This window comes from Tachysurus fulvidraco, chromosome 13 (genome assembly GCF_022655615.1).
Source record: "Tachysurus fulvidraco isolate hzauxx_2018 chromosome 13, HZAU_PFXX_2.0, whole genome shotgun sequence".
In the NCBI taxonomy this organism is placed as follows: domain Eukaryota; kingdom Metazoa; phylum Chordata; class Actinopteri; order Siluriformes; family Bagridae; genus Tachysurus; species Tachysurus fulvidraco.
This window is the reverse complement of record NC_062530.1, coordinates 3,309,380-3,321,865: the sequence shown is the minus strand read 5'-3', so window position 1 is coordinate 3,321,865 and position 12,486 is coordinate 3,309,380. Positions and strand designations below refer to the sequence as shown.

At 39.6% G+C, this 12,486-nt stretch overlaps 1 protein-coding gene across 1 annotated transcript in view; it reads right to left on the bottom strand.

The window, feature by feature from the left end:
• The window catches only part of otogl (otogelin-like), a 41,474-nt gene that overhangs the window by 22,789 nt on the left and 6,199 nt on the right, over window positions 1-12,486 (bottom strand). Inside the window, exons 6-25 of the mRNA XM_027159212.2 lie at window positions 11,121-11,275; window positions 10,593-10,714; window positions 10,172-10,377; window positions 9,764-9,888; window positions 9,531-9,637; window positions 8,385-8,491; window positions 7,900-8,025; window positions 7,551-7,659; window positions 6,968-7,014; window positions 6,683-6,828; window positions 5,741-5,873; window positions 5,239-5,416; window positions 4,999-5,123; window positions 3,975-4,184; window positions 2,556-2,721; window positions 2,282-2,356; window positions 1,945-1,988; window positions 961-1,135; window positions 697-804; window positions 470-608 (exon numbers count right to left, since the gene is read on the bottom strand). Coding sequence (XP_027015013.2) covers window positions 470-608; window positions 697-804; window positions 961-1,135; window positions 1,945-1,988; window positions 2,282-2,356; window positions 2,556-2,721; window positions 3,975-4,184; window positions 4,999-5,123; window positions 5,239-5,416; window positions 5,741-5,873; window positions 6,683-6,828; window positions 6,968-7,014; window positions 7,551-7,659; window positions 7,900-8,025; window positions 8,385-8,491; window positions 9,531-9,637; window positions 9,764-9,888; window positions 10,172-10,377; window positions 10,593-10,714; window positions 11,121-11,275 — 2,603 coding nt within the window. The remainder of the gene's footprint in view (window positions 1-469; window positions 609-696; window positions 805-960; window positions 1,136-1,944; window positions 1,989-2,281; window positions 2,357-2,555; window positions 2,722-3,974; window positions 4,185-4,998; window positions 5,124-5,238; window positions 5,417-5,740; window positions 5,874-6,682; window positions 6,829-6,967; window positions 7,015-7,550; window positions 7,660-7,899; window positions 8,026-8,384; window positions 8,492-9,530; window positions 9,638-9,763; window positions 9,889-10,171; window positions 10,378-10,592; window positions 10,715-11,120; window positions 11,276-12,486) is intronic.

Genomic DNA, 12,486 nt, shown 5'->3' with positions numbered 1-12,486 from the left:
CTTGTGGAAGCTGCTAAGCTCCTTTGCTAATAAATCCGATTTGCTCACAAACGCTCAATAATGGGTGACGCTTTGGACCTCTTAACTTAGCTGACACACTTGGGCTGTGTTCAGAATGTCGTGTATAAGTATTTGCCCCCTTGAACTTTTCCACAGACAGCAGTGTTACAACCTGGAAGTAAAATGGACTTCTGCATCTGTACAAAATAGCCCGTAATATTTGGTTTGATGAAAAACTACACAGTTTATTTATCTGCACAGTTATTGCAAGATTATTTAGAAATAAAAGCAGTAGAATTCAATCACAAACTTTTCTTTTACATCGAGTTTCCACCCAATACAATATTATATAAAATTATAATATTATATTGAACCCAACTCAATTATAGACACACACACACACACACACACACACACACACACACACACACACACACACACACACACACACACACACACACAGCATTACCTTTATAAGGTAAACTTGGCAATCACTAACATAGTCATATTCTAGGCCATCAAACGTGTGGTAATGACGATCGCTATAGATGGTGCACACGGCCGGACAGGGAAAGTACGTGCAATTAAAGAACCCACGATGACACACACTGGGAAGAAAATCAAGATACACCTCGTTAAAAAAAAAGGCAATAAAGACAAATGGTTACCAAGAAACAATACCATATAAACACTGACCAGCGGTAACAGGGAGTGTCCACTGTCTGCCCTGGGAGGTACTCTAGACCAAGCCAGACACATGGGCAGTTTTCTGGATAATAACACTCTCCATTATGACCAACTAACCTGTACATATTAAACACACACACACACACACACACACACACACACACACACACACACACACACACACACACACATACACACACACACACAGATCTTATACAATCCAGTCATTCAATTAATTCCTTTTCTAGTCTGACATAAAAAAAAACAGATTACCCTGCTGGACATCCGCACCCAGACACACAGGGGGTCAAAGGGGGACAGGTAAGGTTCAGCATTAGGTTCCTACAGGTGACTTCACAAGCCACGCCCACACCAGACGGCCCTGCACCCTGCGGGCCCCTGCAGTTATAGTACACTTTCCCATTTGGACAATCATCTGTCTCAGGCTCTGAATAGATAAATGTGTAAGCAGTAAAGTAAGGAGAGGGTTTGTGGTGTTTTACAACTCCAACACACTGCATTGACTAAACAATTTACAGAAATTTAGACAGGCCTAATAATTTAGAAGGCTGAGAGTCAGAAGGCTTGGAGTCAGACGGCTAGGAGTCAGAAGGCTCAGAGTCAGAAGGCTAAGAGTCAGAAGGCTCAGAGTCAGAAAGCTAAGAGTCAGAAGGATGAGTCAGAAGGCTAAGAGTCAGAAGGCTGAGAGTCAGAAGGCTAAGAGTCAGAAGGCTAGGAGTCAGAAGACTAAGAGCCAGAAGGCTAGGAGTCAGAAGACTAAGAGTCAGAAGGCTAAGAGTCAGAAATGTAAGAGTCAGAAATGTAAGAGTCAGAAGACTAAGAGTCAGAAGGCTAAGAGTCAGAAGGCTGAGTCAGAAGGCTAGGAGTCAGAAGGCTAGGAGTCAGAAGACTAAGAGTCAGAAGGCTAAGAGTCAAAATGCTAGGAGTCAGAAAGCTCAGAGTCAGAAAGCTAAGAGTCAGAAGGCTCAGAGACAGAAAGCTAAGAGTCAGAAATGTAAGAGTCAGAAGACTAAGAGTCAGAAGGCTAAGAGTCAGAAGGCTCAGAGTCAGAAGGCTAGGAGTCAGAAATGTAAGAGTCAGAAGGCTCAGAGTCAGAATGCTAAGAGTCAGAAAGCTAAGAGTCAGAAGACTAAGAGTCAGAAGGCTAAGAGTCAGAAGACTAAGAGTCAGAAGGCTAAGAGTCAGAAAACTAAGAGTCAAAGTAAGAATGTAAAAAAGAGCAATTTTAGCATGTACCTCTTTCCTCAGGCACACACTCCATACGACCGTTTCTACAGAGACTTAAAAAACAAATGACAGATTTATAAATAAATAAATAAATAACATATATAATAATCTATATATAATAATAATAAGAATTAGCATAAAACATTTAGCACAATAAAGACACGAATACAAGATATAAGACAATATACTGCCATAAGATTTACTCCTTGCTATAATACAGAAAGTCTGTTTTACTCCTTTTACCCAGAACACTTTACAAACTCTACACACACACACACACACACACACACACACACACACACACACACACACACACACACACACACACACACACACACACACTTACCATGGCCCAGAGGAGCTAAAGGAAACTTCTCCTGGCTGAAAGATTGAACCCATGAAGTAACAATGGCACTGAGAACTAAACAAGCAGAAATCCATGTGACTTTTCAAATCAGTTCAAAAAAGACTTTAAAAAATAATATGTGACCTTAGAAATGTGTGTGTGTGTGTGTGTGTGTATGTGTGTGTGTGTGTGTGTGTGTGTGTGTGTGTGTGTGTGTGTGTGTGTGTGTGTGTGTGTGTGTGTGTGTGTGTGTGTGTGTGTGTGTTTTCCTTACAGATGTACACAGCGCTGACGTGCATGATCATAGTACATCTCATCCATGCAGCCGCACCCTTCGGCACAGTCTTCATCACACTCTTCATCGCTACTCACTGACTGGCATGTTCTCCCACAACTCGTTGTGCAAGAGTGGTACATCATTCCTCCTAAGCAGATCATGCCTACACACACACACACACACACACACACACACACACACACACACACACACACATAACTATCATAATCTCAGATTCTTCAACAATTAATGTTACAGGTTATTGCTTGATTTACACACAAAAAATGTTAATATTCATTAAAAATGTATCTTAGTATTTAGTTAAAAATATTAAATACAATTATATTGTTAATATTACAAGACAAAAGAATGTTTGAGGCTCTCTGCCTATTAATGATGGTGAAAGTTTGTTTTATTTTTCACCTTAAGGTCTAAATAAAATATCTGTAATATAGGAGTTATCATTAGGATAATCAGCAGCCTTTAACTTTAGCATTCATGTACCATAATGTAATAATAATGTAATAAGTCATTTTGTAAGCAAGGATGTTAATCTGCTTTAATTAACTTTTGTCTCAATTCTAACTGCATACACTTGCATCGTGCTAAATTATTTCACAGCATTTAACATGTTACAAAATGTTGATGATCACTTTGGGTGTAAATATTAAAATCCACCAATCAGCATTAGTTTTCTAATGAACCATTTGGCCGACACCTTTATCCAGAGTGACTTTCATTTGATAATTTCATTCATCTGAACAATTGAGGGGGGGCACGTGGTTAGCACGCTCGCCTCACACCTCCAGGGTCGGGGTTCGATTCCCGCCTCCGCCTTGTGTGTGTGGAGTTTGCATGTTCTCTCCGTGCCTCGGGGGTTTCCTCCGGGTACTCCGGTTTCCTCCCCCAGTCCAAAGACATGCATGGTAGGTTGATTGGTATCTCTGGAAAATTGTCCGCAGTGTGTGAGTGTGTGAGTGAATGAGAGTGTGTGTGTGTGTGTGCCCTGCGATGGGTTGGCACTCTGTCCAGGGTGTATCCTGCCTCGATGCCTGATGACGCCTGAGATAGGCACAGGCTCCCCGTGACCCGAGGTAGTTCGGATAAGCGGTATAAAATGAACGAATGAATGAACAATTGAGGGTTAAGGGCCTTGCCCAGGGGCCCAGCGGTGGCAGCTTGGTGGACCCAGGACGTCCAATCGGTTGTCCAGCACCTTAACCACTATCCTACCACATCCCTCACAGCCAACCTTTAATGACTTAATAAATAAGGCATCATTTTATATTGATTGCAGACTTATTCATGCTTGTGAATGGTTATAAGGCAGAACACACAAACAAGTATGCACTTGTGTTAATAGCTTAACAGTACTTGGGTGGTTTAACAGATTAAGATGTGAAGGAGTAAACTAACCACATTCGGAGACGTGTGCTCTGAATTGTATGGAGATGTCGTGTTTGGAACAGATGTAGGCGTAATGAGCAAGAGCGGTGCACAGACATCTACTGCCACAGCGACAGGCTTGATAGCGGCACTGCTGGTGGTACACACCGGGACTCACGTACGAGTGGCATGGAGCGAACACGTCTCCGGTCAGAACGTCACACAATGACGCGTAGAACACTGCAACACAACAGGATAGGATCATAGCAGCAAGCAAAAAATAAATAAAAGCCCATGTAACAGTCATTGCATTTGGAAATGTCAGATTACATTTTTATCTCCTAATGCTGTTCATTTTAAAACCATGGTTATTATTTTATCAACCACGATGTCAGAGATAATTCCAAACAACTATTAAAGTTGATAAAGCTATAATTACTTACTGAAGTTAAAAGTCTATCGGAAATATCATTCGAATCAAACGCAGTCCTTAGAAGGAGTTCCCAATATAATGCGATGCATTCGATTTGTAGGCTTTTTACCTTATTTTTCCACTTTTGGAAATACAAACAGTTGCTTTAGCAGTATGCCTCGGGTCATTACTCTGCTGCGCCTCTAAATTCCGAGGCATTTACTTAGAGGCGCTAAGAACTTTATATCCATTTGAGAATCTTTTTTTTTAATGACACAGGCAGTCGCATCAAGAAAACTAAGGCAATTTTTCAATGTTGCGTTGTAAAGAATTTTTACAGATGAGATCATTTATACAAATGCGGGGCCTTAATATTCCTTAAGGGTTCGTCTAACAAAACTGAACAAAATAAAGCAGAATAAACAAGATACATGAATGTTGTTATAAAGTCGAAATGGTATCTAGTCTAGTTATCACATCTATGCAATACAGACTGTTTTTATTATTATTATTATTATTATTATTATTATTATTATTATTATTATTATTATTATTATTATTATTATTATTATTATTATTATTATGGTTAGATGAGATAGCTATGTATGTATGAGATGTCTATAAATGACTATATGTACATACTATTTTGTTGGTTCGTCTCACAGGGGTCGATGATGGGGATGTTAACAGGGCTGATACATGCTGAAGACACTTTCCATGCATTGGCATGCAGCTGTGGTGTTCCTTCTATCATACCAGCTGGAGAGCTAGTACACAACACAGATCATTTATAAAATGTACACACACACACACACACACACACACACACAAGCCACTTTAAAGGTGATCATAAAATGTAGTGCCAAACCGAGAAGCACATACAGGAAGTCATCTCGCAGGTTGCCATTAAGTGTTCCACAGAGTCCCAGAGTGCCACCTGTCCATGTGCTTTCCAGCTGCACATAGATTCGCCCACCCTGCCAGTCATAATGCAGCTTCAGTCCAAAGGAAGCTCGCAGGCCCACAAATGCAGATGTTAGCCTGCGCACAGACACTACGTCTAACAAACACGCATACCGATACGTTAACCGATTCCTTCTGTATTAACTTACCGTAAAGACTGAATCGAAAACATTGAAATCAGTAGTTGCAGTAAGTTAATGAATAAAGATAAACGATAAACGGGAACCACAAAAATAATTATGCATAGCTGATTTTGGGTGCTTATTTTGTTGTGGTCTGTTCAAACAAAATGCCATCATCTGAGTGGAGACAATATTACAATATCGAAGAAGCAAAGGGTCATTACAAAAAAAGAGTAAAGTGCCTACAAACATCCAAAAGAAAAGATGCTGTAATAAAAAGGATACGGTTGTAAGCTTACCATTTGTGTAAGGAAGACTGACAGCCATGCTGGCCCCAATAATGACCTCTCCTTCTCTATTGAGGGTGACCTGCCTGCTGACATCTTCATCCACCACCAGAGTCACTGAGTGACTACAGGAATCTTCCTGAGACTGACACGAACCCCAAACAAAACATTATATTATATGTCCTTCAGTCGTGTTCATTTGAGCATAAAGTCCTTAAAGTGACTTTCACTGTCATGTAAATTAGGTGAAAACCCCCAATTTGCATATTCATTAAGACAAACTTACAAGACCTGCTGATATAAAGCTCAAATCATATAAAAAAAAAAAGCTCATCATTTGCATGTTTATACACTCATCACAAAAAAATCAATCAGAGCTCGGGTCTTTCTTGTTCCAGCAATGACCAGACTAGAGAAAATAAAATATCTTTATAGATGCCACATCTAGATGCTCCCACCGATGCTGAAAGATTTACATACGCGATTTACATACGAGATTCTACACTCTATTCTTTAACACTAAAGAAGGGTGCAGAAAAAAAAGAAAAAAAGATTTTTCCTGCAGAAATAAATCATGCAGTGATTCTGCAGAATTAAACAGCGTGATATCTTTATTTTACACATTTATTGATGCTCTAAAGCACGGGCTTCCGATCTTATCTTCAAAGGAGTTGTATGAGTCGTATAAAGAGTCGTAATTCAGACCGATCAGGAACCCCATCGATTCCACCGGTATAATAAGTTTTGTCAGACGTCTGCTGAATTGTTGGAATTAAACCTACTGTCAAAGCAGCTAAACTCCGCTTCTTTAAAGAACATATGTGGACATGAAATATAGGCTTTTGGAACTTGTTCCAGTTGTTTACTGGCTTAGACACACACACACACACACACACACACACACACACACACACACACACACACATACACACACACACACACACACACACTTACCTCTCCACATGCTGCATATTGCACAATGACAGTAAACTTGGTGTTGCCACGGCTCTTCACCAGTACGTACTGGCATTTGCCCGTGTGCATGTAAATGCGCCCGTCAAACGTGGTCACGTAGGTGTCGCCCATCACCGTACACTCCGCTGGCATTGAACACACACATACACAGAGAAACTCAGCTAAACTAATAGATCATTTGCCCATATGTTTAAAAACATTATGCCGATACACAAACCACGGGGAACAGACCCCATGAACAGGGAAGAGGAAGAGCAATCTTACAAGTGCAATTGCTTTCAGTGCAGTTCCATACTCCTCCTAAGCAGACACTGAAAACATAATGACAAGAAGACAGAGCCTATAAATTGACAAAATGTCACTGCATCACAAAAAACAAATATGAAAGGACATCCTCGATGCACCAGCTCTTACGCCCAGTGGCAAATATTCATCTATTTTTATGGAAAATCATATTACAGGATGTACATTTGTTTATGGTTAAATGGTAGTTTATGTGGTATTAAGGCAAAATAGTGAGAAACATAAGAGAAATGTAAATGACCCAGTTAATGGACTGAGTGATGCCTAAGATTACTGATGAAATATAGTGGAGATTGTAGGATAGATTACTAGCAATGACCTACACCAAACACTGTTTAAACTCTTACTTCGATTTAGACAAATTTACAAAAAACAATATTCGGGTGTATAATACATCATGACACGATATATCACAATGCAAATATGTGATGATATGAAAATGTGCAATATCAGCATTCTATGAATTATACATCTAATGCAATTGGACTGTTTGAACACCAGAGGTCCCAAAACTCTCCAGTACGGTTGTTATTGGGTTCATTACCAGACACTACATCCCTGCTCCAAAACATGACCCAAAGGATAAGCTGTGCCATGATATACACACGGACACTGAGACACCGCTATACACGTTCCATTCTGTAGAATCAACCCTGCAGTGAAAATAGAGAAGAAAAATGAGGCACGCTGACAAATTTATAAACAGATACAAAATACCAGATTTCCAGCACAATTACTGAGCACTGAGAGCCGGTTCTCTGGATTACGTTTCTAGTCTCACGTTCTTAAATCATCTTTAAAAATGTGCTCTACATCTTACACTCACACGTGTATTTGTGTACGTGTAAAGAGATATAACGCTCTATGAGGAAAGACTATGTCATTATAATTACCATCGGGGCAGTAGCACCCATCCAGACAGTGCAGGTTGGTGCCTAGACACTCCTTTTCAAAAGTGCAGGTGGGGGGGCAGCAACTGATACAGTCTCTATGGACAAAGCTATCTTCACATCCATCCGCTGTAACACACAACATAACAATATTCCATATGAATGCTCGATTATGCGAGCAGACGGGTCCCAAACTCAAAGAGTGAAAATGTTATAGTACATCATTTATATAAACAACACAATAAAAATACAGACAATACAGATTGTGTTTTTACTGTATGAGCTAATTACAGGGATCGGCGTCCTTTCCGATTTTTCAATCTAGCATTTAGACCGATATTGATAGGCAATATCAGATCAGCGCATCCCTTGATAACACGTGAAAACGAGTATTAAGTAAATAGATACTGTTTAACACTCTGAAGATTGCGATAATTGTTTTTCAGTAACCTGTTAAATGTTTAATAAACCAAATAGACGAGACTGACCGCACGTAGGGAAGCTGTCTCTCCATTCACGGACTGGATAACCGACATGGGAGCAGGCCCTGGTGTATTCGACAAGCGTCCGGCAAAATGTTTCTTCCTCCTGTGAGCTGAAAAAAAAGTACAGTGTCAAAATCACTATACATCCTCAGATATAAAGGTAGCAAACTGGATATCTTATACACCTTTGGCTTATACAGTACATATCTTTCACATGCAAACGACTTAAGGTACCTAACCGGACGACAAAGGGAGAAGAGAGGGCATGAAGGTGGAGCAAACATCCAAAGTATGAATAGATAAATAAAGAAATATCAAATCTAAACATCTGGAATTTGCACTTTCATTGCAGTTTTCCTCAGCAGCTGTACCTGAACCTCTGCATAAATTCAACTGTCATCATTTTATTCACCCTATTAAACATATTCAGTTCTGGGAGAGAGAAAGTGTGTGTGTGTGTGTGTGTGTGTGTGTGTGTGTGTGTGTGTGTGTGTGTGTGTGTGTGTGTGTGTGTGTGTGTGTGTGTGTGTGTGTGCGTGTGTGTGTGTGTGCATTGCCGCTTCATGATTAATTTCTTAGCTTATGCGATAGAAATGCTGAGCATAGCTAGTGCCAATGTTCACTCTCGTCCAAGTGCTAAAGTTTAACTTCACCTCAAATGCTGCATGTAAAGGAACTTTAGCGCAATAGGGCATAAGACTGTTTATTGTCTTTTGTGAAATGTATTTTTTGTACTTTTTGTATTGCCTTGTCATTTTTTTTCTACACTGTCTTTTGTCCTGCACTGTCTTGTCTGTCTTGTTTGTCTTGTCCTGCAATGTTTACACCAGGTTGCACAGGTGCACTTTATGTGGCTAAGTGACTACTTACAAGTCCTTATAGCTCTGTCTTTGTTTTATGTAGCACATGATCCTGGAGAAACGTTGTCTCATTTCACTACAGTATGTACTGCAACAGCTATATATGGTTGAAATGACAATAAAGCTTCGTGACTTGACTTGACGGTGTGTAAATCGATATATTATCTAATACAGACACCCAGGTGAGCAAGAACAAATCCAGTTTGAATTCTACCAAGTTATTCTGTATTGAATTCTGCATCCCATATAAACACATACACACATGCACACAAATGCTGGTTTTACTTACACACATAGATCTGAAACACAGCTGGCAACAAAAGGATTGGGATCTATATGCTCATGGCAGGAGATGAAAGGAAAGAAAAGCAAAGCACTGCACTTCTCAATGGCGTCCTGTGTGAGGGACAGAAAACATAAATACACTGACTAAATATTAAACACTGAAGTGAAGTGCCATTTCCTGTTTGACAAAAAACAAACAGCACGTTTCACCATCACACTGATGTCCTACACACTTACATCCATTTCGGACTCGTATGAGCACGGTCCAGGAAAGTCGTCATCTATAGCAGGACAGGGTGGCTCATGAGGAAGATCCACCATCCAGCTGTTCCCAAACTCAGCAACATCATCCGTTTTTATACCTTAAAGTACAACAAGCGAAAGCTAAACCTGAGAACTGTTTTGATACAGAGATTCAGTCTCTATCTAGGATGCAGGAGACTAACAAAAAATGATGTAATAAGTTTATCGTTATAATAACGATTCCTTTTATATCGATTGCTGGAACATTTGAGCTCGTCCTTTCATCTGCGTTACTCGTGTGACGACATTAATAAACCCAGAGTCTACACGCAGAACTGATGTAATTCATCTGAAATGGTTGCTGATAGACACGGTAAGTATGTCTCAGTCTGTTTGTCTCACCGTGACTGCTGCTGAGATCATCTGATCCGTCATCATTGTAGTTTCCGCACAGGCCACAAGGCCGGCCTTTGTGCTCCTCCGTCATTTTGAGGTAGACGCCAGAGCTTCCATCCCAGGCCAGAGAAAAGCCAAACGTGCTCTTCACCAGGATGTAGTCAGCGAGTCGCTCGATAAAGACATTGTGAACCGTCTGAGGCAAAGTCAATCTACAGGAGCAGAATAAGAACAAAATTAAAATGCCAGAGAGACTCCGCTTTCAAAAAAGGTCTGCAGTGAATCAGGATGAGCGACAGAGTCATTGTACTGTGTAAATAGAAAGAATCCTGATCTTATAAAGAGTGTTAAGAAATAAGAATAAATACATCGGTTACTGTACTTTTACTTCACTCTTTAATTTATTAATAGGTCTGATGAGACTAACCTCTGTTCCCCCTTCAGTACCCGGTAGCCTATAATGTGGATCTCCTCCTCGTTAGGAATGAAAAGACTGAGAGAACGAGTACAAGAGTACACTGAGCCATGACAGGAACGACTGTTGTGAACCTGCCATTCAGAGAAAGACAGAGAGATAGTCAGATAAAAGGAAAGGAAGGCAAAAAAAAAACAAAGCATTCAGCTCAGTGGTTAAGGTGTTGGGCTACTGATCGGAAGGTCAAGGGTTCGAACCCCAGGTCCACCAAGCTGCCACTGAGCAAGGCCCTTAACCCTCAGTTGCTCAGTTGTAAGTCACTCCGGATAAGGGTGTCTCCTAAATGCCGTAAATGTAAAACAATCCAAAACGATGTTTAACAAAGTTTAAATAAAATGTATGTTAAGGGCTTCACTAATCTGCGGATGATCTCAGAGAAGGTAAAATATAGTCACAGTAAATAACAAGAGACTCTATAGGTGCTGTGACTCGGTGGTCTGTGGTCTGTAAAGGGGGGCTGTAAAAGCATCTATAACTCACCCACACAGTATACTGGGGCTCTGGTGAGTGACAGTCTTTGGCCAAGATATATGAACATGTTCCAGGGAAGTAGTAGTACATCCCATCGAATGTCTCAAAGTGGTGCTGACCCCATGAGCGACAAATCCCATCCCGGTCCTGCCCGAGATTGGGAACTGAAATGAACAAACACGTTTGTGTTCATTACAAAAGTTACGTCAAGCATTGTACAGTTTAATATCTACTGCATAACCTAATATCTAATGAAAAGCTCACATCAAATGAACTAAAGGACAAAGGAGGAGAATGAGGCATTTTCCTTTTGAGCAAATCCAAAAAAGTCACTAAACACACACACACACACACACACACACACACACACACACACACATTCTAACCATTATCTAAATTAAAACCGTTAAATAAATATTTTTTTTATGAAAAAAGAATCACAAGGAATCACAAACGAAATAATATCTGCACATCGAAACACATTCCTTTTTAAAGATTATACCTTAATTTTGTTATATACAAAAAAATATTGTGTCAAATTCTAAATCTGGTTGTACAATTAATCTGTGTAATAAAAAAGTTACTTACATTATAATCATATTAGTTATATTTGTTCTGGATAAATTAATAACTCATAAAAGTGCTATTTTTCCCCACATAGTTTCTCTTTTGTTAATACACTTGTCCAAGTACCCCTAGGAGCACACACACACACACACACACACACACACACACACACACACACACACACACACACACCTTTTCATAAAAAAAATTCTACAAAATTCAGGAAACATCTTAAACAAATAAAAATATCTATGTTGTAAATCTGCACTGTTTCTTGTTGTATTTAAGATTATGATTACTGATAAGAATAAAAATAAACAATAAAAAAACTTCCTGCATCATACTCATGGTCTTGACCTGTTACTGCCCTGGACACACCTGGGTGCTTTATGGTAGGTCTATACCTGGTTAATTTAACATATGTACAGAGGGTCTTTGTCAGCAGCACTTTTCTCTAAGCACATTTGTAATCCAATGCCAGCAAATTCACAGAAGAAATGAAGCATACTTGCTGGCCACAGATAAAAGTGCACTGTGTATTACGTTTGATTAAGTCATTTATACTGACCTTACCGTTTTACAATTCCGATTCGTTTTAAGATACGCTTTACGGTAAAGTGAGTGCATTCGATTCCGTTCGCAGTGAATCATGATACTGTATTACCGAACTGATAAAAAGTTTGTTCCATCAAAAAGAACTTGTTCTTTTATCTACTGAGGCACATTATCTTACACAATGTTATCATCTAACTATTTCTCAACCTATTATAAATACACAATAACAATAACAACCTTAAAAATTTAAATT